This window comes from Macrobrachium rosenbergii, chromosome 55 (genome assembly GCF_040412425.1).
Source record: "Macrobrachium rosenbergii isolate ZJJX-2024 chromosome 55, ASM4041242v1, whole genome shotgun sequence".
NCBI classification, from domain to species: Eukaryota; Metazoa; Arthropoda; class Malacostraca; order Decapoda; family Palaemonidae; genus Macrobrachium; species Macrobrachium rosenbergii.
In genome coordinates, this window is record NC_089795.1 from 53,543,242 (window position 1) to 53,571,121 (window position 27,880).

Below are 27,880 nucleotides of genomic sequence, written 5' to 3' on the forward strand. Positions count from 1 at the left end.
CGGGTTGTCTGTGCATTTGCAAATTTGGCTGTTGATAGGTTTCATGATAGTGTGACTTTTGCTGCTTGTTCAAGATGTCTTTGGCTGACAGTAGGAGCAAAATCATCAGGCTTTGCAGAAATGAGTTCTACATTAACAGAATGTATTCTGTAGAGTTAGACACAGAGTGTGGGCTGGTTGTAGGGGTCAGGAGTGTGATAACAACAGGGGTGAAGAGTGTAAGGGATGGTCACTTGAATTTATGAATTAATTCCTTAAATATAGGAAGAGGAAACAGCCTGATAAGTTGAGGAAGTAATTACAGTACTTAGATCAGGGCACAGGCCTATGTAGTACTTCTTAATCATTGGCTCCTACTTTTCCCAGTTACCTTCCTCCTTCCCCTACTCTAGCCTTTCCCCCTCCTCTATCTACACCTGAGCCTACAACCTCAGCTCTGCCTTCTTTTCCCCCTTCTGTTCAGGAAAAGTGCATCTTAAACTAGAATGGGATGTTAGTCTTATTTTAGAATCTGTTGAAGGTTTGACAGAATTTATTTTTGGGTAATCAGTCTGCTGCCTCCCAGTGTGCGCTGTTTTTCGTGGTCCCCTTTGAGAAGAAAGGTTTTGGTGGCCTCATTAGTCAGTAGCCTTGCTTAGGACTGTTCTGCAGCAAGGAACTAGGTTATTTCTAAGTAGGAAGCTATTCTGTGCTCTCCAACATCTTCCTCTCATCTGACCCAGTTAGTTAAGCATTTGGCTCGTTCACTAAAGATCGTTTCAGAAAGCATAAATCGTCACACCAGTTATCTCAGTCACCACTATCAAATTCTATTGATAGTAAGGGTGGCTTAGCCCTATCTCCTAGTTTAAGGGAGAATAACAATAAGTGTAATGTCACGATTTCTGTTATTGTTAAAGTTCCAGTGATAATGTTCAATCTACTGTTGAGCTTATTTCATCTGTATCTGTTTCATAGTCTCATTATATTCCTTCCACTCCTTTTTCTCCTTGTAATTTACTTCTTCCACTTGTATCATCTTTAGCTTATAATGTTGGTGGCCCTTCTTTCTCAACCACCTCAAATGTTCCTGTTTTACCTTCTTTATTAACAGGTGCTCCTGTTGAATCTAAGCTAGATGCCATTCTACCACCCTTACTGGCTTGTGATTTGTCTTCTGTTGATGACATTCTGTCTTGTGAGATGGCTAAGAGTGAAGCAGTGGTGTCTGGTATCGCTGACCCACCCCTTTTCCCCTCCTCTCTGCTGCCATCCCAGCCATGCACTGCGAATGGTATCATGTCATCATTTTCTCTTGCGTCTGTTGGCACAACAAGAGGGTGCATTTTGTATATTTACTGGTGCTGTCATCACTTTCCCAGCTGTTTTTTGGCTCACCAGTAGGGTGCACTTCATGCACTTAGTGGGGTTATTTCATTGCTCTCTTGGCCATCTTGCGGCACAAGATGGTGCACCCTTTCTGGTGCCTTCCTTCTTGTGGAGTCAGGGTTTTTGTTTGAGTCATCTGTGTTTTGGCAGCTCAATTGATAAATAAAATATAATCTCCCCCCTTTTTTCCCCTCCTTTTCTTTTCCTTTTTTTTTCTTTCCCTCAATTTTTTATTTTATTTTGATTTTTTCCCCATTTTTATTATTTATTTATTTATTTATTTATTTATTTATTTATTTATTTAATTACTTAATTTTTTATGTATTCTTTCCCCCCTTTTTCCAGCCTGAGAAGAACCCTAAAAGAGTTCAGAGGTGTGGTTAAACAAATCATTTATAACTGACTAACTCACTGATCATTGAGCTTCCCTTTATCATCATCGGTGGAGGAAATGGATTTGAAAGAGACTAGATGTCTGTTGTCCTTGTGTTTGTAGGTTCCTGCTAACTCTGTAAAAAACTTGAGCTTTCACATACAGCTAGAGCATAATTTCAGGAGATTTCTTGTGTTCTGGCACATAGGCATTTTTCAAGAACACAGTACTTGTGTTTCTTCTCATACATATGTTGCTCTGTAGAGCTGCCTCATATGATATTGGTGTCTTGCTAGTGCTTAAGCTGTCTTCTCTCAGGATGCAGGCATCTTTGACTGGATGGACCCTTTGAAAAGGCAAGCTCTTGATACCGGTGAGGTTCTTTGGTCCAACGCCTGAGGAGGGAAATCTGTCCAAGTCTCTTTTTTACAAGTGATTGAAGTTTTGTCTTTCATTGAGCTTTTGCTTAGCACGATTGCTCACCTCTTGCATTAGATTAAGGAATTTGTGGTGCCAAAATATATTAAGATTTTAGAAGGGTCTTATGAATTTCTGATTTGCCTGGGTAAAGCCAACTCGGATACATGGTGGGAGTTGTCACATACTTTTACGAAAACTGTGCTTAAAGGAGAGCAACTTTGTTTGTCTTACCATGAAGGTATCACTTTCACAAAAGCTGGCTTCTGTTTTCACACCCCTTAAATGCTTATTTAATTCAGCCCTTTTTAAGGTAGTTAAGGAGAAATGTGATTTCTTGAAGCGTCCTGGAAGTCAGCCAAGGAAGGCTTTCTTCTGGTCTGCCCTCTAAGACTCTATGACTCATCTGCCTGTTTCACAGTCATCTTCTTCCTCTTCAAAGCCCTTTTATGGTTTCTCATCAGGCTTTTAACTTCCATCTGAAAAAATTACTCTTGCAGCCCTCAGATTTGTGTAGGAGGCCATCTGCAGGCCTTTTGAGTGTTTGACAAGACTTGGGGACAGAACCCTAGGTGATGGAAGTGCTCAGCGATGGGATATGTAATCCCTCTTCTAGTTCCTCCTCTTCTCTAGGCATCTCCAATAGCCTTCCCTATGTATCATAAATGCCAGATGGTTCTCTAGAGAGGGAAGTAATTGAACAGGTGTCAGTAATCTCCAGGTTTATAGAACAACAACTAAAAAGAAAAGAAAGAATAGAAAAAAGACTATATGTAAAACAAATTTGGTGAAAACCTTCCCTGGTTGTTACAGCCTAAAGCAAAAAAATATTTGATAAACTTTATGGTAAACCTAACATTGTCTCTTCCCTAATCATTATACATTTCCACCAGTCACATTGAAAAAGTACACTTCAACATAACCTGCCAGGAATGTTATCATAGTTTCCAATCACTTATGAAGAAGGTGGCTTTATGTTGAAAAATCATCATAGGTTACATTTAGTTGTAACACTTAGTTAACTGTCTTTGACTTCAGGTTGACATGTTATGTTTAGAGTATTGTTTAAAAGCATATGTATTCCTAAAGGTCATTTGCAACATAAATACATGCATTGACTACCATTTTCATTCATTCCAGGTCCCTAAGGATTTCTTTGGAATGAGTTATTGACCGTCAGGCTTTCCAAGAAGAGAAAAGTAAGTTTCTTTTATGTGTACATGCATGTAAACTCAACCATTATATATATATATATATATATATATATATATATATATATATATATATATATATATATATATATATATATATATATATATAGATAGATAGATAGATAGATAGATAGATAGATAGATAGATAGGTCCACAATCCCTATCAACCCCATGAGGCAAGCTGTGTTTCAGCTTTTGGATTTTTGGGGGAGTTTCAGGACTGAAGGCTGCTCCTAAATACACAAGCACATTTCATTTTCAATAATACATTCCTTAAAACTAAAAACCATTGGAGGGTGGTTTTTCAATTTTTTGAAATTTATATATCTTATATATACCTTAGGGGCCTTGATCCTGGTCCAAGTGTGTCGGATAATGTCGAGTTGTGGTAATGGCAATCCAGATAATTGAGGGATTACTGTGTGTGTGTATATATATATATATATATATATATATATATATATATATATATATATATATATATATATATATATATGTATATGTATATATATATATATATATATATATATATATATATATATATATATATATATATATATATATATATATATATATATATATATATATATATATATATATATATATATATATATATATATATATATATATATATATATATATATATATATATATATATATATATATATATATATATATATATATATATATATATATATGTATGTATATATATATATATATATATATATATATATATATATATATATATATATATATATATATATATATATATATATATATATATATGTATATGTATATGTATATATGTATATGTATATATATATATATATATATATATATATATATATATATATATATATATATATATATATATATATATATATATATATTTATATGTTTCCTGGTGCAGGTGGATCTTATGACTCCACAATTTTTACTTTACTCAAAATGGCCTTGTAAGATACCCAGGACATATAAAACACAAACAAAAAAAAGGAAGTACACGGAGCGGAGGGCTCTTCACTAGGGAAGTGCGTGAAACACGTGGATATAAAAATAGTTATATTTGATAGCACACAAGGTCAAAAGGAAAATTAACTGAAAATACGGTAAAATTACTGCCATAGAAGTCCTCCCGGAAGGGGGCTTAGGAATGCCAGGAACACGGACCAAGGATAATTCTGCTACAGGCGTCTTTCTGAAACGATATTTGGACCCACGTTACACATCTAATGCTGGAATTTGGGATTGAATTACATCGGGGAGTGCACTGAAGGCGCCAAGGACTCCCCGAGGCGTTATTTGTGACTCAGAGGAAAGAAGCTGTGAACACGTGGGCCTGGCTTGAACCAAGGAATATCAGGGAACACAAGTTTATAGGCCCAGAGATTAATAAATGCAAAAGGGCTAAGTAATCGTGACTAGCAACTCGTTTTGGGTACATTACCACATTTGTAGGGCGCAGGGATGACGCGTCTTCTGCCGAGAAACACGTGTGGGAGCGTGGATAAATGGTAGCCTCCTCTCCAAGGTATTTCTTCAAATCGTAGATTGGGCGGAAAAGGGCGCCCTTGGGATGATGAAAAGGTCGCTGTTTAATGTCATCAGCTCGCGTTTGGAAGACTTGCAATCCCCTTGCAGTCTTCTAAGGCCACGGAATGGAACACGGGCACACAGGGCAGCGATGGGATCCACGTGGCGGCGGAAGAGGAGGGCAGGGGCAACGCCCGAGACTGGACTTGTTCTCGGCTTAAACTAGCGGGCGGTGTGTGGGCGAGCTATCCTGGCCCTGACCTTTTATTGCTTCTGGACAGGGGTAGGGGGGGCGATGTCCTGACCCAGATCGCCGACCGGATATCATAGAAAATGATTTTCTTTCCCTGTACCAAAGAAAAACAGTGCAAAGCCAGTTTACTGTCCCCAAACTATTATATTTTCTCTGAGCCCTTATTTCCCGACCTTCAAAGGTTCAAACCAACCCAAAGCAGGGAAGGAGAAAAGAGAGTTTCCCTAGCGGATTTTTACAGCTACTCTTTACAGCTCCTGGCAAGATAATATTCACACCTATAAACGGGTGCGAATATTGACAAAAGCAAAAATGAGCGAAGAAAACGTTAGACTTTATTCTATCTTTTACTTTACTACAACCTTTACTTTACTTTATTTGTAAAACTCTGATGCCACACTAATCAATAACAAACTGAAGGTTTACTTTAGGAGCAGAGTGCAATTTAGAATATACAATAAAAGGGTAAACTTGCTTGCAAATTAATTATTGCTCAAATACTTCCTAAGTACTGTTTCTACCCATTCTTTATTCGGATTTACTTTACTGGGGTAATAAAGCGCTCAAAAGAAAATAAACAAAGAACACTTCAAAATTTCAAAATAACAACAACAAAATAAAACATACAAGGCAGAATTTAAAAGGAAACCAATGTAAACCCACTGATTCCTTAATGCTATCCTGGAATTACAGGCATGCTATTACTTGTGCCTTGAAGAGGCGTCATTCGTGACAATACACTGTAGGTATTAAATAATATCCCCCTTTACCAAAATTGTAATAATAGAATTCAATTCTTCTTTTCAATCGACCTCCAATTGTTCACAAGCTCGACGAGCATAACTAATATTTCCCACTGACGCTAATCTGAAGGGACAAGAACTTGACAGCTGTGAGGCAAAGAGATTATTCAAGGGTTTTAACTTCGCCAACTTAAATGACGCTAAATTTTTACGCCTGCAGCCTACAACTCGGGTGTAAGCTATAAATAGACTACTTTCGGCGTATGAATGGGAGGATAAACAAATGAAGGGGAAAATGGACAGGGCTAACATTCTCCACATGGATAATTAAAAAAAGAAATGTAAATAAAAATAAAGGAAACTACACAGAACAACAACGAAGGATATTACTTCATACTAAAGGGCGGGCGCACTGACCATGTGATTAAAGGCAACGTTAAAATTGTAAGGGCAGGAGTCTTGTGACTCAAGATTCGTAAAAAGAAAAGATTAAATGCAAAAGTAAATAATATACGAGAAAATAAAGGATAACAGAGTGAGGTATTTAGGATTTACTTCTGTATCTAACTTCTGTCGCCAACAGACGGCGGTCAGAGCTAACTCAGCCCAAGGGGCGGGGAAAGAAACCCAAAGGGCGCGACCCTTCAGGAAGAGTTGACACGCCTGCCTTGTGCCAAAGGACGGCTTATGGCGTGCCACTTCCCACTCTGTCTCTCTTACTGCTTCAAAATAAAATGATTTATGTATTTTAAAAGGGGATGATATCCCATATGTTAACTAAGCCGCTATGTGATAAATAAGAAAGTGTGAAGGAAAGATCGATAGAGAAGGATGAGGGATAGAAATTCCAAAAGAAAGGAAGAAGATAGCGGAAGGCCTTGGCATCCTCTCCTGGATGAAAGGTGCCAGACGTTCAAAGATGAAGAAGGGCCCTATGCCAAGTTTGCACAGGGCCCAGAAGAGCTCGGGGGATCCTTGTGGGACTACCTGCGATCGCCCACACCCGTGGTAACTCCGCCGCGAACCTCTCCTCCTTGGACCGTTGTCCTTGGCCGGGAATCGGAGGGCCCGAGGCCAAAGGGGGCGGCAAGGGGTGCCATCTGGGTCAGCTGCTGCGACAACTGACCAGGGGAATTTTGTTCGCCATCTCGGACATTAACCGGCGCAGATCGCAGAGTTCATCGGCCCAGGAAGGCGGGGCAGAATCATGACTCGCGGAAGAATCTGCGGCGCGGGCGGCGAGAGAGGGGGCGGCCGGGGCGGGGTCGACTTGCTTGGTGCAGGGGTGACCAGCTCAGGCACTGACATTGGCACTGGCGCTGGTGGCGATGTGGTGGTGGTGGTCGTCTGTCTGGACGGACGGAGACTGGCACTGCTCAGTGCGCCAAGGCACTGGCAGAGGAGCTGAGGCCGAGATTCTCCTGAAGGGAGATCTGGCTGAGGCCTCGGCACTGGCACTGATGCCGTGCGGGCACTGGACCTGGATTTGGATGATTTATTGGGGAATGGGGACCCGTGAATGGTTGTGGCTGCAAAGGGACGCAAAGTCTTGGCCCAGGAGGACGTCATAGTCTCCTGGAATGTGTTTCGCTACGGCGTAGACGGGGTCCTGGCTCTGTGGGGTCGGGTGACCCTCAGTTGGACCGTAGGGAGGATCATTTTAAAATTGTTAATGCCCTCAATGGTGACGAGCTTGCGTCGGTCTCATTATAGCTCCATAGGGAACTTTGTCCCTCCTTATGAGGGAAATTTGCGCGCCAGAGTCGCAAATGCCTTGACCTGGCGTGCTGAGTGTTTACCTCGAGGAGGAGGTGCCACATAGATGGGACCCTCGGCAGGAGGGCCTAAGGACTCGGGATTAGTTATTGCCAGGGCTGACGGGAGTTCCTGCCTTATTATTTCTAGGGCATTTTGCCCATGAGGAAGAGTGGCCATAAACCTTGCACGCCGTGCAAAAGGTTTGGCTGAAATCTCTTCGCACTGCTGCCCGCAGAGGGCGCAGGCGACTTATTAGGGGCTCTCCGGGAGAGAGACTGGGGTGGTTTACTGCGGCATTGCTCCTTGGCATGCCCGATCTTTTTACAGAACCGCACACAACGGGCTTCTGTGATTGCCCATTCTTCATGGAGGGGCACCCGATAGGTAGGCGGGTAGGCGTAATTTGCGCTGCAGAGCTCTCCTGGGGTGATGGGTGTCCCATAGATCCGCTATTCGGCAAATCAGCTAAGGTAGGGGCTCCTTCCCGGCGATGTGCGTGGCGAGGCCGCGAGGTGTAAGTAAAGTTCTCTATTTGTATTTGTTCGATGGCATCGTTGAGGGTCGTAACCCCCACGGCCTCGAACCATTTGGCACGGCACGCTGGACTTGTAGGCCCAGTCTGCCCAGGTTTGATTGGCCTCCTTCACTAGCCCGCGCCAGCGCTCCCTCCAGCGTTCAGGGGTTATCTCGTACGCCTTGGCAATAGTCTGGCGTACGACCTCCCCAATTTTCCTGCTCCTCGGCGGGAGGGCCCTGTAGGCAATCAGGGCCTTCCTCCAGGAACTTGCCCAACACCAGGGAGAGTTCGGCGCACTCAGGGGGCAGGCCTTTAACACTGTCTCGGCGCTGTCGAGCCACACCTCGGGCTCGGCCTCCGTCCACCGGCATGCAGGCGGAGCCTGGCTGAAGGCGCTCATCCCCTGGGGCAGGTGGAGGAGAAGGGCCACTCTGTTGCAGCATTGCGAGTTCATGGGCACGCTGCTTGTCCCTTTCTTCCCTCTCGGCTTCTTCTCGTTTCTCCTGGGCTAGTCTTTCTGCCTCACGTTCCTGTCTCTCTCGTCCCCTCCCGTTTCTCCCGAGCCAGCCTCTCTGCCTCCCGTTCCTGTCTCTCTGCTTCTCGTTCCTGTCTCTCTGCTTCTCTCGTTCCTGCCGTGCGGCCATCTCGGCTCTCTGGGCCTGTCTTTCTGCTTCTACTTGTCTCTCCTGAGCCTGTCTTTCTGCCTGTATGGCGTCCATCCTCTCCTGTACCCAGTCTCTTAGTTCTCTCCGGAAGGCCAGTTCCTTCCTGAGGACATGAAGAACTTGAAATCCTCGCTCTGCTGAGACCGTGTCGACATTTTGCAGGCGGGGAGAGGACGCTAGTAACACACAGAATTAATTTCCCAGAGCTGTGGGAATCTTGGACACTTTTTCAAAGGACGTATGATTGGTCTCCCTATTTACCGACGGCGGGCTGATTGGGGACGATAAATTAGCGATGATTGGTCTCCGATTTACCGACAAATGGGCTGATTGGGGCGATAAGTTAGCGATGATTGGTCTCCTATTTACCGACGGCGGGCTGATTGGGGACGATGAATTAGCAATGATTGGTCTCCTATTTACCGACAAAACGGGCTGATTGGGGACGATGAATTAGCAATGATTGGTCTCGGTTTTACATCACGAAGCGGGCTGATTGGGGACGATGAATTAGCAATGATTGGTCTCAGTTTTACCGACGGCGGGCTGATTGGGGGACGATGAATTTAGCAATGATTGGTCTCCGGTTTACCGACGGCGGCTGATTGGGGACGGCGATGAATTAGCGATGATTGGTCTCGATTTACCGACGAAGCGGGCTGATTGGGGACGATGAATTAGCGATGATTGGTCTCCGATTTACCGACAAAATGGGCTGATTGGGGGCGATAAGTTAGCAATGATTGGTCTCCGATTTACCGATCAAACGGGCTGATTGGGGACGATGAATTAGCGATGATTGGTCTCCCGATTTACCCAGCCGGAGCGGGCTGATTGGGGACGATGAATTAGCAATGATTGGTCTCCCGGTTTACCGGCGAGGCGGGCTGATTGGGGACGATGAGTTAGCAATGATTGGTCTCGATTTACCGACAAAATGGGCTGATTGGGGACGATAAGTTAGCAATGATTGGTCTCCGACTTACCCGGAGCGGGCTGATTGGGGACGATGAATTTAGCAATGATTGGTCTCCGACTTACCACGAAACGGGCTGATTGGGGACGATTAGTTAGCAATGATTGGTCTCCCAAGGTAACGACAAACGGGCTTACTTGGGGACTAGATTGATATATATTTAGGTCTCCCGACCACCGGCTAAACGGGCTCACTTGGGGACTGAATGGAAATGAATTGGTCTCACCAACGGACCGACGGTTTACACGGATTTATTGGGGACAAGAATAGAATTTATAGGCGCCGAATTTCCCGCACAGACGACGCCTGATCAGCGAGGGCGCTAGTTTTAATGACTTATGGGAGAAGTGTTATTCTCAAGGACAATTAGGTGGTGGCCATCCCACATTCACAACAGATAGGCAACACACGCAGCCGAGTAAAAGCACAAAACAAACACACAAAAAAAAAAAAAAACAGAACACAGAACATATAATGTCAGACCCCCAATAATGCAAAACAATTTGGTAGAGCTAAGCAAATCAAACAAACAAATGTTTTCCTAACTGGGCCACGGGAATGGACGGTCAAGGCCGTCTGCGCCAAATGAATGAACGACGTAAACACGTTTGTTGACCCTTTTCGCCCTGGGCATATAATATACGCCACTGCGCTCCTATTTCTAAAACGAGAGAGAGAGAGGGTAAAATGCGCCAGCAATGCTAATCTGACTTTCGAACACGTGGTTGACAGGCCCTCGCCACTCAATGATTCGCCTCAAATCACTCGTTTCTACAGGAGGAATACGCGCACTATTCCTTTAATGATTTATCACCTGTATAACCTAATGAATGGCATGCAAGCCGCGTGCGCCTCCCAAAGCTAAGTTTTCGGCATCCTCTGCTTTCCCGGACATGCGCCTCTACTATAAAAAAAAAAATCTAGGATCTGGTCACGTTTATACGCCCCACGCTTAAAATAAACACAGTTTTCATTTCCTACGCAGAATTTCCTTGGCTCATTGCGCTTGGCTTTCTTTCAAAGGTCTAATCTGTCCTCAGATCCAGCTTAGCTTGAGCTAATTGCTGATTTCACAAACTACACCCACAAACAACAAAGGGAAGAGGGGATGCAATCATTACGAGAATCACTGGTCAGGCGCCATTTTATATGTTTTTGCAGGTGATCTTATGACTCCACAATTTTACTTTTTCGAAAATGGCCTTGTAAGATACCCAGGACATATAAAAACACAAACAAAAAGGGAATTACACGGAGCGGAGGGCTCTTCACTAGGGAAGTGCGTGAAACACGTGGATATAAAATAGTTATATTTGATAGCACACAAGGTCAAAAAGGAAAATTAACTGAAAATGGTAAATTACCGAGAAGTCCTCCCAAGGGGGAGCTGGGAATGCCAGAACACGGACCAAGGATAATTCTGCTACAGGGCGTCTTTCTGAAACGATATTTGGACCCACGTTATCTAATGCTGGAATTTGGGATTGAATTATCGAAAATTGAAGAGCGCAAGGACTCCCGCAGGCGTTACTTGTGACTCAGAGGAAGAAGCTGTGAACAAATGGGCCTGGCTTGAACCAAGGAATATCAGGAACACAAAGTTATAGGGCAGAAGATTAATAAATGCAAAAGGGCTAAGTAATCGTGACTAGCAACCTTTCGTTTTGGGTACATTACCACATTTGTAGGGGCGCAGGGATGACAGCGTCTTCTGCCGAGAAACACGTGTGGGAGCGTGGTAAATGGTAGCCTCCCTCTCAAGGTATTTCTTCAAATCGTAGATTGGGATGAAAAGGGCGCCCTAGGATGATGAAAGTTTGCACGTTTAATGTCCTTTCAGCGTTTGGAAGACTTGCAATCCCCCTTGCAGTCTTCGCAAAAGGCCACGTGGGAATGGAAACACTTAGGGCACACAGGGCAGCCGATGGGATCCACGTGGCGGCGAGCGAAGAGGAGGGCAGGGGCAACGGCCCGAGACTGGACTTGTTTCGCTTAAACTAGCGAAGCGCGTGTGGGGCTAGCTATCCTGGCCCTGACCTTTTATTGCTTCTGGACAGGGTGCAGGGGGGCGATGTCCTGGACCCAGATTGACGGATATCATAGAAAGCGATTTTCTTTCCCTGTACCAAAAACAATTGCAAAGCCAGTTTACTGTCCCTAAAACTATTATGCTTTCTCTGAGCCCTTATTTCCACCTTCAAAGGTTCAAACTAACCCAAAGCAGGAAGGAGAAGAGTTTCTAATGATTTTTTGCTACTCTTTTACAAATATATATATATATATATATATATATATATATATATATATATATATATATATATATATATTATATTATATATATATATATTATATATATAATATATATATATATATATATTATATATATATACTATATATATATATATATATATATATATATATATATATATATATATATATATATATATATATATATATATATATATATATATATATATATATGCATACATATGTATATGGTCCCAGTTTATCGCTGAGCTTGGTTCTGACGGCATGTGATAACCAAAATCGGTGGATTCAGCTTATTTTTTATGCTTCTGTTATTAGGTATGTATGTGCCAATACCCAATTATCAGCGCCGATAGTGGAAATCGGCGATTTTCAGCCCTGAAAATTGCCATTTTTGTCTCTAGACAAGCCCCATAAAACCGGATCGCTGATAACCGTGGACTGCCTGTATATATGTATGCATATGAAATTTTTATTACACTGTGATATATATACAATCATGAAGCTACAAATGTCGTTTAGTATCCAATTCACGCTACTTCAGGAATATCCACGATGTGGAATTATCACCGAAGGGGAATTATAAGTGATAAATGGATCGGTGCTGCAGGGTCTTGATCCAATATATATTTTTTTTTTATCACAACACCGTGACATTTTATATACAAACATTAAGCTACAAATGTCGTTTAATATACTGTATAGTTTGCATTGCTTCGGGAATATCACCAAAGGGGAATTATAAGTAGCACGAATTGGATATTAAACGATGTTTGTAGCTGTATGTTTGTATATAAAATGTCACGGTGATGTGATGAAAATTCATAAAATAGCTGTGTTCCAAACATACCAATCGGCTGTCATGGTGGGGGTGGGTAAGTACGAATCCCTGCACTCGACAGGTATATGTATGGCAGAGTCGGCATTAAATTATACCTCCCTTGATAGCCCAATGGTTTTGAATCTTGACTGGAAGTTGTTGGAGGGTACTGTCAGGTGTTCGTGCCACTTAGGTTCAGCCATGCGCAGAATTGATGCTACATGACTGCATAAGATTTCGTTCAGACTTCCCAAGCTGGCAACCTAACATGCTACAAATTTATTTCTTATTTGAATGCGAAAACACGTCTGTCTCATAAGATAAGGCCATAGTATGTGTCATAAGTGTGACACCTTTCATTCATATCAAAACAGTAAGAAAATATTGCTTATAATAAAATTTCAGAAAAACAGCAAAGAAAAAATTTTCAGAACTTCACTCATCGTTGATGCGTTCGACAAAAAAATGTCTTCATCAAGCATAGGTTCAAATGTTAAAAAGATAAGAAAAATCATAAAAAATTTTCATAATATTATGATATTGGCTTTAATTGCAACTGTGAAATTTGAAATACAGTGGGTCCCCAGTAATTGCAGGGGTTAGGGACCACGACCACCCGCGTTAAGCAAAAATCTGCGTTAAATTGGAACACCCCTCTAAAAATGCTTATAACTGCCTGCTTTAATAGTTCAGACACCAACGACCCCTCTGAAACTGTTAATAACTGCCTATTTTAGTATTTCAAACACCAAATATACCTTAAGCTATCATCCTAAAATACTTTAATATTTTAAAGTCATCTTACAACGTTAGTTTTAAAAATATATATGGCTGACAACTATGGGTGAAAACTAATTAAGTTCCTCCTGTATTGTACAGTATTCAGGCATGCATTTTCTTTCTTGCAGTACTATTCATGCTGTCCCATTTTCTTTTACAAGGGAAACATTGGTAATTCACGAGAGTGAGAGAGAGAGAGATATTAACCCTTAATGGATGGGAATCCTCATATGAGTATCTATAACAGGTTTTGGGTAATGGATGGGAATGCTCCTATGAGTATTAAAATTACGCACCAAACTGTTTGAATGAATTTAGCGGGAAAGATGTTCATAGCACTTCAGTGGTCCATAAATGACTTATGGCAACTATAATACCTTGGCATGGGAGAGACATCAATCAGTATGCTTTGAGATTTCAGAGGGGGATGTAATGCCTCTTTGCAGCTCCGGGACATCTTTTCATTTATTTGCTCATAAATATACCCAGGGATTGCTGTTGGTTTTCGTTCTTATCTTTTATGATATGTCAGCTGTAATTGTAATTTTGCAAAGAAGAGTACAAAGGAATATTAGAGAAAACATGTATACCTCACAAAAAGTTACTGCATCTCCCCATCTCAGTAAATCTCATAAATATTTTACAACAAATATACTCAGAATTTGTTACTGATTTTAGTTCTTATTTGTTACGATATAGTGTGAGCTGTCATTAGAATTTTACCAAATAAAATAAAATAAATTATTAGAAAAACATGCATAACTTGGTAAAATTAACATATTTTTATGAGTGTCTTGTAAAAGAGGCCCCACACAGGGTTGTAAATAGTCACTTTCAACTTCGTGGAAGGGGTAGGGGAAAATTTAAATTTTTTCTTACAATATATATGCATTTACATATCTTCCTCTTTCCATTGATGTGTTTTTTCTTAAACTGGCCAACCTTAAAGTTTGCCCAGTCTGGGGGTCTGCTTGAAATGTATTTAGCCTGCCCCTTAAGAGTTAAGGTTAATTAAATCATATGGGTACTCACCAATGATCAGTGTTGATTGAAGATGATGATGATGAATTAGCTGTGCAGTCCAATGAATGAATGATGATATGACTGCACAGCAAAGCAGAGGAGTTACATCTCCTCTGTGGGTGCCTCTTCCCCTTCTTCACACAACATATTGTATCAATAACCTTCCTCTCATGTTTAGGCTCCTTCCCATAAGCTGTAGAAGAAGCAGGGTGTTTAGGAAGCATTTTACGGTGGTACAATCCATGAAGATAAGTTACACGTGTACGTACACACAATTTAAACCTCGCTGCAAACACTACACTTTAAGCCTAATTAAAGAACTGTGTGAGTGTCGGGCCATCTGCACATCGTATTCTTTACGCATTGTGTACTGTGCAACTGTGTATTTATTGATTTTTTGTGTTTTTTAAGATGATTTGAAATGATAATACAGTACAGTATAGTAGAGTGTTTTAGAATGAGAGTAGAGCATATCTAAAATACATGGGTAGTTTGTAGAACAACGTAACTACTGTAGTACTGTACAATACGTATGTACGAACGAGATGGTAGGTATGTTGACGTCACTTCGATCTATGTATCTTCATGTTAGTATTTTCGTGAATGAATATTTATGACAAAAAATTATTTACTGTACTGTACTAATTTTCAAATGCAGTACCATACTGTAATATTAATGTAAACGCAACAAAATACAGTAATCAATATGTACTGTAAAGCATATTTTTTCTTTTGAAAAAAGTTCGTCCCAAGCCCAAAAAACTCACAGTTCGCGGAACAAAGCATCTTTATCTCACTGCATCGCGTTGCTTCCATGAGGTATGCACCACATTCGCATTGTGTAGTATTCAGCGAAGTCTTTTTGTTTGCATATAAAATGGATCCAAAACGGCCTGCTCCTGCTAAGACTTCTGGCAAAGGGCCTAAGAGACAGAGGAAGTCATAACCTTCCAGCAGAAGGTAGAACCTCTTGATATGTGAAAGTCAGGGAACACCTTCATGGCAGTAGCCTGCCATTACTTGGAGTCTACACTGCACAGCTAATTCATCAGCATTGTCTTCATGCCACAGTGATCACTGTTGAGTACCCATATGATTTACTGTATTGTACTTTTATCTTAATCTTAAACTTTGAAATGATATTAATGTAAAGTGTTTCAGTGATATTCAAGTGTTTGAAGTGATATTACTAAAGTGTTTTAAAATCCGTGAAGTGGTGAATTTTCCGAGGTATATTTGAATTAACATGACACAGACAAATCTGCAAAGTGGCGAATTATCCACAATATATTCGGAGATGCGGTTCAGATGAGAGGAAGATGTTGGAGAGCACAGAATAGCTTCCTACTTAGAAATGACCTAGTTCCTTGCTGCAGAACAGTCCTAAGCAAGGCTACTGACTAATGAGGCCACCGAAACCTTTCTTCTCAAAGGGGACCATGAAAAACAGCGCACACTGGGAGGCAGCAGATTGATTACCCAAAGATGAATTCTGTCAAACCTTCAACAGATTCTAAAATAAGACTAATATCCCATTCTAGTTTAAGATGCACTTTTCCTGAACAGAAGGGGGAAGAGAAGGAAGATATTTCTTTTTTAATATATTTGCTCAGTAAAAAAAAGTAAATTACCATTAAAAGACTGAGTAACAGTCAAAAACAATAATTTCGAAAAACATTCTCTCTCTCTCTCTCTCTCTCTCTTATTTTTCAGATATTCGACCTCTGAAGGTATACATCTAAAACAAGTTTTTTATACATTCCACAGCCATACTTTAGACATAATATACTCTTCTTTGTGTTTCGGGTGGTTCTTTGGGGAGCTTTCAGTGGAGCCTTTTGGGGGATATTTTTGTGTTCATGGCCAGAAGCACGGTTTGCAAACCGCAACAAAAAATTTCCAAACGTCTGGTTCGTAACCTGATTTGTTCGTTAACAGGACTGTTCGTTAACTGAGGTACCACTATATATCATGTTTATTTAAAGTAATGAATTCAAAACAGAATTATTACTCAAGGGAAAGAAAATTATTTTCAATGATAGTACACATTCTTTACACAACAAAACAGTTCAAAGGAGATGCAAGAAAATTTATCTGAAATCTAAAGAATTTTCCCAGGCAGCGCTGGGTTGGTCAGCTAGTATGTATGTATATAAATATATACTGTATATACAGGCAGTCCCCGGTTTATGACGGGTCCGGCTTATGATGTTCCGAGGTTACGACACTTTTCACATATATTCATCAGAAATTATTTCCCGGTTTACAATGCATGTTCCAGGGTTAAGACGCGTCGTACACTGATCTGACGGAAGAAATATGGCTCCAAAACGGCAGAATAATCAAAATTTGGAGGTTTTTTTTGATGAAAGAGTTAATAAAAATGCAGTTTACATCGTTTCCAATACACCCAGAGCATTAAAAGTAAGGTTTTCTTAGGATTTTTGACGATTTTCGATAATTTTTTGGTTTCTGATGATTTTCGGCTTAAGACGCGTAGAATGGAACCCCCATTGTAAACTGGGGACTGCCTGTGTATATATATATATATATATATATATATATATATATATATATATATATATATATATATATATATATATATATATATATATATATATATATATATATATGGATAGATAGAAATATAAATAGACTTGTAGGGAAGACATATAGGTAGATAGAGTGTGAGGAACTTTTTAAAATTAAAACAAATTTTCTTATTCAAACCCATTGCTAGCAGTCCATGCATTTGCCTCTCAGTCCCCTCTGGAAGGTGGTTGAGTCCCTGTTTGGGGTTTATGGATCATCTGCCAGGTGCAGAGGAGTTGAGATGGATCTGATTCTTGTAAAATAGTGGATTCACATGTGAAAGATTAATTTTTTTGCAAGGTTATATTTGTTTCTTCACATACACCAAGAGTTTCACCATCCATCGTCACATCTTGTCATCTTAATTTCCGTATTCTAAGCTAATGCATGATGTTTTTTGTAAATTAAGATTTCTGTATAAGAATATTAAAAATTTTAACAATATTTTTACCAATATTCAAACCCTTAATTTAGTAAAGGACAATCATAACTTTTTTTCTTGTGATCACTGTAGTTCATCATCACTTAATGGCTACCTTTTAATATTTCATGGATTTTTTCATCAGTTTGGCATTGTGTACTTCTTGTGCCAGTGGCAAAAAGAACATGTTTTACATATGAATTTTGATTAGAAATGTTAGAATTACTTGAAGGTATGAATAAGTGATAAGTGACCACAGTTAATCAGATGAAGCCATTTTTGATAGCGTAACAGCTGTTCATCCTCAAAGGAGTTACTCTCATGGTCTCTAGAGGGGCTCCATAAGATAGACCAACCAATTTCAAAGAATTCTCTTCTAGTTGGTCTTGGCCAGTATAGTGGACGTTGACCTGATGGATTATAGAACCCAATACAAGAGGGCTCTTTCTCTTGTCTACAGTGACTGCCTAGGTTCTTCCTCGTCTTAACCCGCAGACGTGGCAACCGCGCTTCGCACATCATCCACTATCATGGCAACGACGCACGCTGGGCTTGACCAACTGCCCATTATTTCCTAGGTCTGCACAGTTAAAACATGGTAAGATTTTGTCTCCTTGGAAGAACATGGTCATCAGAAGCAAATTAAGTGCATAGTATTATGTACTGGTGGAAAATTTTAGTTTTAATAACTTTTCAGCTGGTAGCTTATTTCGTTAAAATTTGTGAGACATCTCCCACAAGATGAGACATCAGTGACAATGTCAATTAGGTTGGTTTGGTTGTTTACACTACTGTTTTGATTAACTGGCAAACAATGTTTAATTATATTGAAATAATACTGTAATCAGTGTTGTTATTGAAGATCGTTGGTAGATGACCTTTTTATCTCAATTATTTATCTTTGGCTACTTAGTAACTATGCTGGGCTACTTCCGTTTGGTTAGTAAACTAACGACTCACTACTTACAGCCATGGCCGGCTTTTTGCTAGGGCTCAACTTCCAGACCTTGGTGTTAAGTAAAACTAATTAATTGATTGAATAGTTTTGTGATAATATTCCCCATTTAGCATTAATATCAGAGAGCTTGTATCAGATTATACGATGTTTTCTGTCACAGACCTACTTCTAGTAGGTGTTGTTTTGCCAATGGTGAAGTCACTAGGGAAACATTTGTGACGTCTGGTTTCCTATGTGATGATGAAACTTTTACATTAGTATATAACGGGCATCGAAATTGTATTTAATTTATATGCAACTAGCTTATTTAAAAAATTTTTTCCTTTGGCAAAATATTTTCATTGAAGTGCTTTCTTATGTAGTTTATATATTTTCCAGCAGCTTGCAAGTAGCCTAGGCCCAGTAAACAAATCATAAATTTGCAAATTAAATTTATGATAAACAGTTAGCTTTGACTTGATGGAGTGGTGTAATATTCAAGAATTTACTTTCAAGGCAAAATTTTATGTAGTTATGATATAATTGAATACATGACTACTGTCTTAGACAAAAAAAAACCATTGTTATGATGGCTAACAATATACAGCAATGTGACTACATACTTGTGCCCAAATTAACATATTCATGTTAGTTGTGCTACCTAAGTTATTACAAATAATTAGCACATCTAACATTTGTAAGAAATATATTTAGACAGAATTATGGTAGTATCTATGAACAAGATAATACTTACCACTATCTTATGTATAACCATTATCATAACATCATACTGTAGCTACACACTTGTGACCAAGATAGCCTGTAGTATCTTGAATACGTATATTGTTCATACAGTGATTATAGATGGTTAGTACCAAGTAGTTTTTAATAAATACTTGTTCCTTATATCACTACAGGTGTGCCGCAGCAAATTGCTCGGCCCGCTTTTTGCCAGTGGATACGGTCCATACCACCTGCCATGAACATAGCCCTTGTAGGAATAAAGGGAAGTTTGGATGGTTGCCAGACATGTCTGAAATTTGTAACATGCTCCTCGCAACAAGTTTTAAGTTGATTTGCTGGGTCCTGGGTTTCAATAAGGGTACGGAGGGAGGAGATTACATCGTTCCGGCAAAACTCCAGCAGAGTATATTTCCCTCCCTCTCTGACCAGAACCCATGTTTGGGCCAATACCCAAAAGCACTGGTTCCTAGTACCTCCCAGATAAACCCTTCTGATGGAGAAAAGGAATCTTTACATGTGGGTGATGTTCCTGCGATCGGACATAAAGTGAATATTACCACTGAAACTGTCTTGCTGAACCTGGAAGGACCAGAGACACAGCCTTCCGCTGTACATGAAAGAGATACCTCAGAGGAGAATCTGTCTCTCATGCAGCAATCAGATAATGAAGGGGTTCCTAACAGGGTACACCTAACCCCATCTAAAGTGTGTGTATCTTCTGTGGGGTATAGTGATTCATCTAGGACTGCTGATCTTTTGTTGCTGGGCAGTCACAGTATGGCTGCTTGGCCACAATCAAATGACACAAGCTTCCCTAATAGGGAAATAACGCTTGCTGCTTTTGCTGACTTCTGTGAGGAAATTATGAACAGTATCAAAGATGTCCTTGCTACTGAGCATCAGTATATCAGAGATGTTATCCATGATTCCAGACAGGAATTCAGGTCAGTCCTGGACACTGAATAGGATATAAGATGTAAGAAATTTTCAGCCTTTAAACAAAAAATAAAGTGGCTGCACAGCCTACCGGGCAGAGTCTGGGTTTAGAGCTCCAACTGGTAGCAACAAAAGGTCAGTTCAGGCTATAGAACTTCAAATCAAAGGACAGTAGGGGCTCCAGTAACCGCCCCTGATGATAATGATAACCCTTGGCGTGACGCCTGGATGTGTATCTTCTCTCCTGATGGTAAATACCTTATTAATGAAAGGAAAGCCATGATTTAAGTTGAACATGTAGAATTTTGGGACAGGGCAGCGTTTCCTAACACTGAATGGCGCTTAGTCCCTCCTTCAGTAGGTATTGAGAAACAGCCGAAGGAGACGGTTATCCTACCTAAGAATATAGCATTGAAAGCCATAGAAGAGACTTTTGTCAGGTCAGTGGAAAATGGAGTTTTACTTCTATTTTAGATAAGACCCAATATGCTCGACGGGTAGCCCCAGCCTTCTGTCCCTTCACTTTTAAAACAATTAATCATGTGAAGGCAAATTTTCAGGATTTTGTAGCAGCTGGGAAATGAGAGCCAATAGCAGAATTAAAGCCATTTGTCACCGTCATCCCAGTGTCTGATAGTTCTACTAAGGAATGGACAACACTTGTTCTTCCTTTTGAGAGGAAAAAGCTCCCCCTGGATGTGGCTGCTCAACAGTTCGGGACCCCTGTGAGAACAATTCAGAAGGGACAGCCTTGGCTGAATTTCATGCTAGATTCCACCTCCTCAATATCATAACCTCTACTAGTGTGCTGAAAGTTTCTATTAGAAGGCTTCCAGAATCTTGTAGAACAATGTTTGCTACTGTAGCCAAAACACTTATGCAGACCCTATGGGGAGCACTCTGATTTTCTAGTGTCGCATAGAGGCTAGAATGGAAACATTGGCAGGCTCCAATATGTCATTCCCCAATTTACCAACCTTATTACATTCCAACCTCTTCTCTAAGAACCTCTTTGAGGAGTCTGTTGTGACTCAACTCGGTGAACAAGCCCGACAGCAGAACTGTACAATTATGCTCTCCTTGGAAAAGAGGAATCTGGGAAGCAACGGACTGGGGAGTTTCCTCTTCCTGAACCAAAGAAGGTTTGTTATGACTCGGAGTCATACAAGCCTTCTGTTGCCCCTAAAAGATCCTTCCAACAACAACAGAAGAAGGGACAACAGTAGCAAAAACACCCCTTTCAAGGCATGCAAAGACTCTTGTATTGGGGAAAAAAGAAAAAGCAACTCCAGGAATGCATATTAAAGGCAAGGGAAAAGGTAGAGCCTAATAAGAATGGTATGGTCAGGAATTGTCTTCTACAGCATCACATACAATGGAAGTCCTCCTCTTGGGGACACAGCATTATCCTAAACGGGCTAGGGTGGAAATGGTCTCACCCCTCCTTTAAAGAGGTTTTTCCAAGAACCAGACCCCTCTATGGAAGATTACGTGCAGAAGGCTTTTTTAAAGGAATCCATAGAGACATACCTATATTCACCACCCAGCACGTCTCTTCAGTGCCACCAAGAGGATTCCTCTGAACGGAGGGTGATCCTTGACCTAACAAAATTGAATAAAACACATTGTTTGTCACAGTTTCTGGATAACTACTGTTGCTCAAGTTATGTTCAATCGTTCTGCAAGGGACTTGGACTGTTTCTGTAGATCTGAAAGATGCATACTGACATGTCCCTATCGCTATTCCCTTCCGCCCCTTCTTAGAGTTCGGGGTAGGGAAAGGTAACATACAAATTCAAGGTCATGCCCTTTGGGTTAAACATTGCACATTACCCCAAGAATCTTTACAGAATTAACAATAGTAGTTGTCCAGGAATTCAGAAAACAAGGAATTCAGCTGGTAGCCTGCCTAGATGATTGGCTAATCTGGGGGCCAACCAGAGAAGAGTGCTTATGAAGCCTATGAGTGGTAGTCGACAGGCTCTAAGCAAAAGGCTTTCTAATATATTGGAACAAATCCCACCTTACACCCAACAGACACTTTCAGTGGCTGGGACTTGGTTGGGATACTCTTCATGGCCAGTTGTTTTTCCCCCTCTGATACTCAAAACAGAATAAGGAAGGAACTGAAAAGGTTCTTTTCACAGCCCAGCTTTTCCAGATGTCAGTTGGAGCTTATGATGGGCCCGTTGCGGTTCACATCTGTGGTAGACCCAATCCTCAGATTGCAACTAAAAACATGATAACAAATTCTGACTATTGCATGCAAGAAAAACATTCGCGATCAGCTTCATCAAAGGAGTAGAAAGGTGGGGGAAATACTCTGGCTGTGGACTTGGAAGGGGCTTCTGGCAAAACAGGTTGCCCGGACTCCTCTGTCTGTACAAGTGATAATACACATGGATGCCTCTTTGACAGGTTGGGGTGGCCATTGGGAGGATCGTCAGGTAGCAGGGAGATGGTCACCTGCTCTGAGGAAGTGCCATATGTATCAACTTTCTGGAGCTAATGGCTTCTATCTCTCTTGAAAACTAAACCCTCCAAAGGGCATGCATTTTGGCGGTCTAGTAGATAACAGAGGTTGCATGCCATCTGCATCAAGAGAGGTGGGGCTTTCGCGTTCATCTCTCAATGCGATTGTGCATCCTTCCAGATGGTGCAATTCACCTCACAGGGTCTTTCAGTGTACTGTAACAGCAGACCCTCTATCAGGGAACACAACAGCCTCGACTGAGTGTATGTTAGACAATCACTCCTTTCAATTAGTTGCCAACATGCTTCCACATCTAGAAGTGGACCTGTTTGTCACATGTGAGAACCATCAACTTCCAATGTGTCTCCAAACCTGGACAATCAAGCAATAGCAAGAGATGCATTCCTACAAGACTGGAACAAATGGAGGACAATATATTCCTGCAAGACTGGAACAAATGGAGGACAGTATACCTTTTTCCTCTATTGTTCCAGATTTCGAGGGTTTTTGAACAAACTTCTAACTTTCAATGGAACTGTTTTCTTAATAGCCTCAAATTAGCCAAAAAGGCATTGGTTCCTATTGCTTTTACAACAGGCAGAGAACTCAATTCCATTATCGTCCACTGTTTTATCCCAGACAGTAGGAATGAAAGTCATTTACACATCCTCTTTGCTGACCCGAGACCGCGTGTGGATTTTAAAATCTTGTCTACCGTGAAAATTACCCACCCAACATTGCTAGGTACATAGTGCAGAAACTACGGACATCATCTCTTTGACAGTACTAGTCCGTGTGGAAAGTATGGTTAGATTATATCCATGATAAGAGCCCAGTTGAGATCTCTGTAAAAATACTTTTACATTTTCTTATATATCTTTTTGCAAACAAGTGCCTTGCAGTTACAGCAGTCATGGCATACAAGGCAGCATTGTCGGAACCCTTGATTTATGCATCTGGAAATGATTTTAATATAGAAATTGTTACTTCCCTTCTCAGGTCTTTTGCATTGCCAAGGCCTGCTCCTGCAAGGCTTCCCATTACCAGGTCACTGAAGAAGGTGCTTAGTCTTCTGTCAACCCCTCAGTTCATTGGGCCCAATACAACTACAACAAATATGCTGCAAAAGGCGATCCTCTTGACTGCTTTTGCATCAGGAGCTCGCATTAGTGAACTGGGCTGTCTTAGACAGGGACAACGCTGTGTTACTCTTACAGCTAACAGTCATTTATTATTGTTTCTGGCCCATCATTCTTGGCCAAGAATGAGAACTCTTTAAAAAGAAAATCTCCAATTCTGATAAGGTAACTCAATTTGTCAAGTAAAACTTATGCCTGGTTCAAGCACTTAAGGTTTACCTAGAGGTCACAGCAAACACCCCAGAAGGTCTGATTTTCCTACACCCTAGCATAACAAAACACTCCATCTACATGGGGTGAGAATAAGTGTGGAGCCCCTTATGAAAAACGCAGACTTCCACTCCTTTCCTAAGTTGTTTGACATTCAAAAGGCAAATACATCGTTAGTTTTCTTTGGAAATGTTTCTTTTGAAGAAGCCTTCGAGTGTATGGGGTGGTCATGAGGAACAGCATTCCTAAAACATTTTTGCCATGAGCGTGAACAAATTCGACTACACTGTGTATCAGTAGGTGGTACAGGAAGTCCTGACCCCATAGGCACTATGGCAGAAGACTAGGGGTTTTCTTGATTTGGTGGGTATGCTAAGATATTGCTGGGAAAGGTGCAACAATACCACATCCAAACCCAGCATATATAGGTAAGTCGCTTTGAATTTCTTTGAAATTGGTTGGTCTATCTTATGGAGCCCCTCTAGGGATCATGAGAGTGACTCCTTTTAGGACTCCCAGTGGCTACCAAAAATAGGTTTTTCCTACGTCAAAACCTGTTTTCTTATAAAACTGATTGAGCTTTTGTATACAGTAGCCTATAGAACTGTAGAAATAAGTAGTTTATGAACAAATGCACTGCAATATTTTTTCTTTTTTTCAGGTGCAACAAATGAAATTGTTAAAAGTGATATTTGGTTTAGATTTAAAGAGGGTTATAGTAATGCTGTTCGCAGGTCTGTTAAGGTGAAGGACTTGTTTTGATATATATACTTTTTTATTTTGTACAAATGTTATGTGAGGTAAATTGCAATATAGGATTGATTTAATATGGTTTTATTGAAGCCTGATACCATAATTGATATTTATATGGAATACATTTCCTTTAACTTTATAAATCACTGGTATGAAACTGTAGTATAGGAGATATGAGAACATTTATATTTTGAATAGCCGCTCTTCAGAATAAATTGTGATTAGAACAGATTGACCCAGGTTGGTTAATCTGTTGCTTAATGAATTTATTGAAATTTTTTATGTTGCACTGTCTCAACCTTTTACTTTGTGGTGTGCCCATAGGCATTTCAAGACATTTTTCTGACGGTGCAGTTTTTTCTATAGTTACAGCCATGAAAATACATAGGCATAGAATTATATCCTTTAAGATCCACAAATATATCATCTGTGGTTAAATATCTTTCTGGACACGGTTTAATTTCACATTTACTGCCACATTGTATACAAAATTTGTGATGTATTATATATTTTTATTAGTGTGATTTTATATTCAGTTTCAGTAAAATTGAAATATAAATTTTGAGATTTTTAACACCTTCAATCTAGTCCAAAATTAATGGCATCACCTTTAAAAACTGTCAGAGATAGGGAATTGTATAGGTAGTGATGTCGATACTGCATATTGTTATGATTAACTATGAAAATTCAGGTAGGTTTCTAACACAAATCTTGCTTTATGCCTCTCTTTATGAAATTCTCCATCCCATAGTGGTAAACATTGTGAGTTCAAGAAATAAAGGTCCTTCTGTTACAGAGGAGGAGGGATCTGTCTTCCAGTGTAATAAAGACCCCATAACACTTTCAGTCAATCCACTCAGTATGAAATTTTGCTTTCAAAGTGGTATCTTTGCTTTGTCAGGGGACAGCTGAGGGAAATTTCAACATAATACAGTGATTGTATGTATGAAAAAAATTTCATTGAGTGTGCACAATTAACAAGCATTATCTCTTATTCAGCCAACTGTGCATTTAGGTCAGAAAGTAATTGGAAGAAGAACAAGGCTGAGAGAGAGAGAGAGAAGTGGATCTTCAATTAATTATTTGTAAATGAGTTGAGGTTCCAAATGAAGTTAAATTATAAAAGAGGGATGAGGTTCATTACATAAACAAGATGAAATTATAGGAAAGAAAGAGAGAAAAGGTTCTCAAGCAATTAAGATTAATCATGAGAGAGAGAGAGAGAGAAGGGGTTCTGAAATAATCAGGATGATTTCTCAGAGGGAGAGAGCAGATTATTAGGTTATGAAGGTGATAAATGAGAGAGAGAGAGATATATATATATATATATATATATATATATATAGAGAAGGGTATTTAAATAATCAGAACGAATTAGAAAAAGGGAGACAGAAGAGATTTTTAAGTCCTCAAGATGATTTATAAAAGAGAAAGATGTGGAATGGGTTAAGTTGCAAAGTTGTCATATGATCAAGATGAATTGCAAGAAATAGAGAGAAAGAGTTGTTGAGTAATCAAGATGGACTATAAGAGAAAATGGCCACCTGTGGAACACCATTACTTTTAACTAAGGGCCAAAAGAGGGCTAAATTAGAGTGCTCTCTGGTAGGCAGGCAGATTTTGGTCAAAACATGGCAGTCATTAATCCCCACAAAGGTAAGTTTATTTATGTACCATTGAAAGAAATATGATTACATCATATTTTTTTTCATATTCAAGCATTTTTGTAAAGACTAAGGGATATTAAAAAAATCATTGGTTTAAATAATAAATATATTATTGATATCTACAGTGACTATCATAAACAGTATTTTCATAGCGGTTCCATGACAGTTAAATACTTGGTAATAATTTATTTGCCTATAAACTTACAATGCACTTATTAAAGGGAAATATTGGAAATTAAGTGTACATTGTGGTATTTGTGGTGATTTATATATAATCTAAATGTTACATGTGTAGTATTTCTTGATATTACATTTTCTATGATCAACTTTTATGCAGAGGAATTTGATATCTTAAACAACAAAACCAAGACCCAGTGCATGTTGCTGCTGCCAAGATCACTTAAGCATATTGCAGAACAATAAATTTTCCTTGGAAATCATCGTCTGGAATTCATGCATGAATTTCTGTGTTTGGGCCATGTCATCACGGATGACCTAAAAGATATGGCAGACGTAGAAAAGAGGCTTCGTAAACTATGCATCTGGCAACAAGATTGCAAGAAGGTTTGCCTTTTGTCACCGAGACAAAACTGCTGCTCTTCCACTCATACCTAGAGGCTATGAGATGTAACACTGTTGTTCACAGTGACAATCAGATGCCTCACAAACACACCTTGCTATCATTCCGCCACGCAGATGTTCATAGAAAACCGCCTGGATAATTTAAAAATCATTGTTAGGCAAACAATGTTCAGTCCAATCACCTGACTGAGAAACAGCAGCAATTTGCTCATACAAACCTTCCCAAGCAGTGAGGCAAGAAGATTTAAATTATGGGAAAGATGGGATAATGAGGTGTCTGTTCCATAAATGATGTATTGTCTATATTTACAGTTATAAAGTGTCATCTGCAGAATCTGTTGTTGTTATTATTATTATTAATATTATTATTATTATTATTGTGTACTATTGATTTCTATCGTAAGTCGATGTTTTGCTGTTATCGGCACTTACAGCGCTATAACTTGATTTTTGGCGCTGTAACTTGATGTTACATCAAGTTACAGCGCCGTTAACTTAATGACTACTCTTGCCTTTAGTGCCATAACTTGATGCAACATCAAGTTACAGTGCTGTAAAACACTGTTAACAGTGCTGAAAAAAAACCCTAAGATCGTATCTGCCATAAGTCGGTGATGCGCTTTATCATTATTATTATTATTATTATTATTATTATTATTATTATTATTATTATTATTATTATTATTATTATTATTATTATTATTATATTTCTACCATTTA

General features: G+C 39.8%; 1 protein-coding gene across 1 annotated transcript in view; it reads left to right on the forward strand.

Moving 5' to 3' along the window:
- The window catches only part of cutlet (chromosome transmission fidelity protein 18 homolog), a 138,498-nt gene extending 113,028 nt beyond the window's left edge, over positions 1-25,470 (forward strand). The window contains 2 exon segments of the mRNA XM_067098543.1: positions 3,299-3,357; positions 24,820-25,470. Coding sequence (XP_066954644.1) covers positions 3,299-3,331 — 33 coding nt within the window. The 3' untranslated portion in view covers positions 3,332-3,357; positions 24,820-25,470.
- Positions 25,471-27,880: the final 2,410 nt, after the last annotated feature.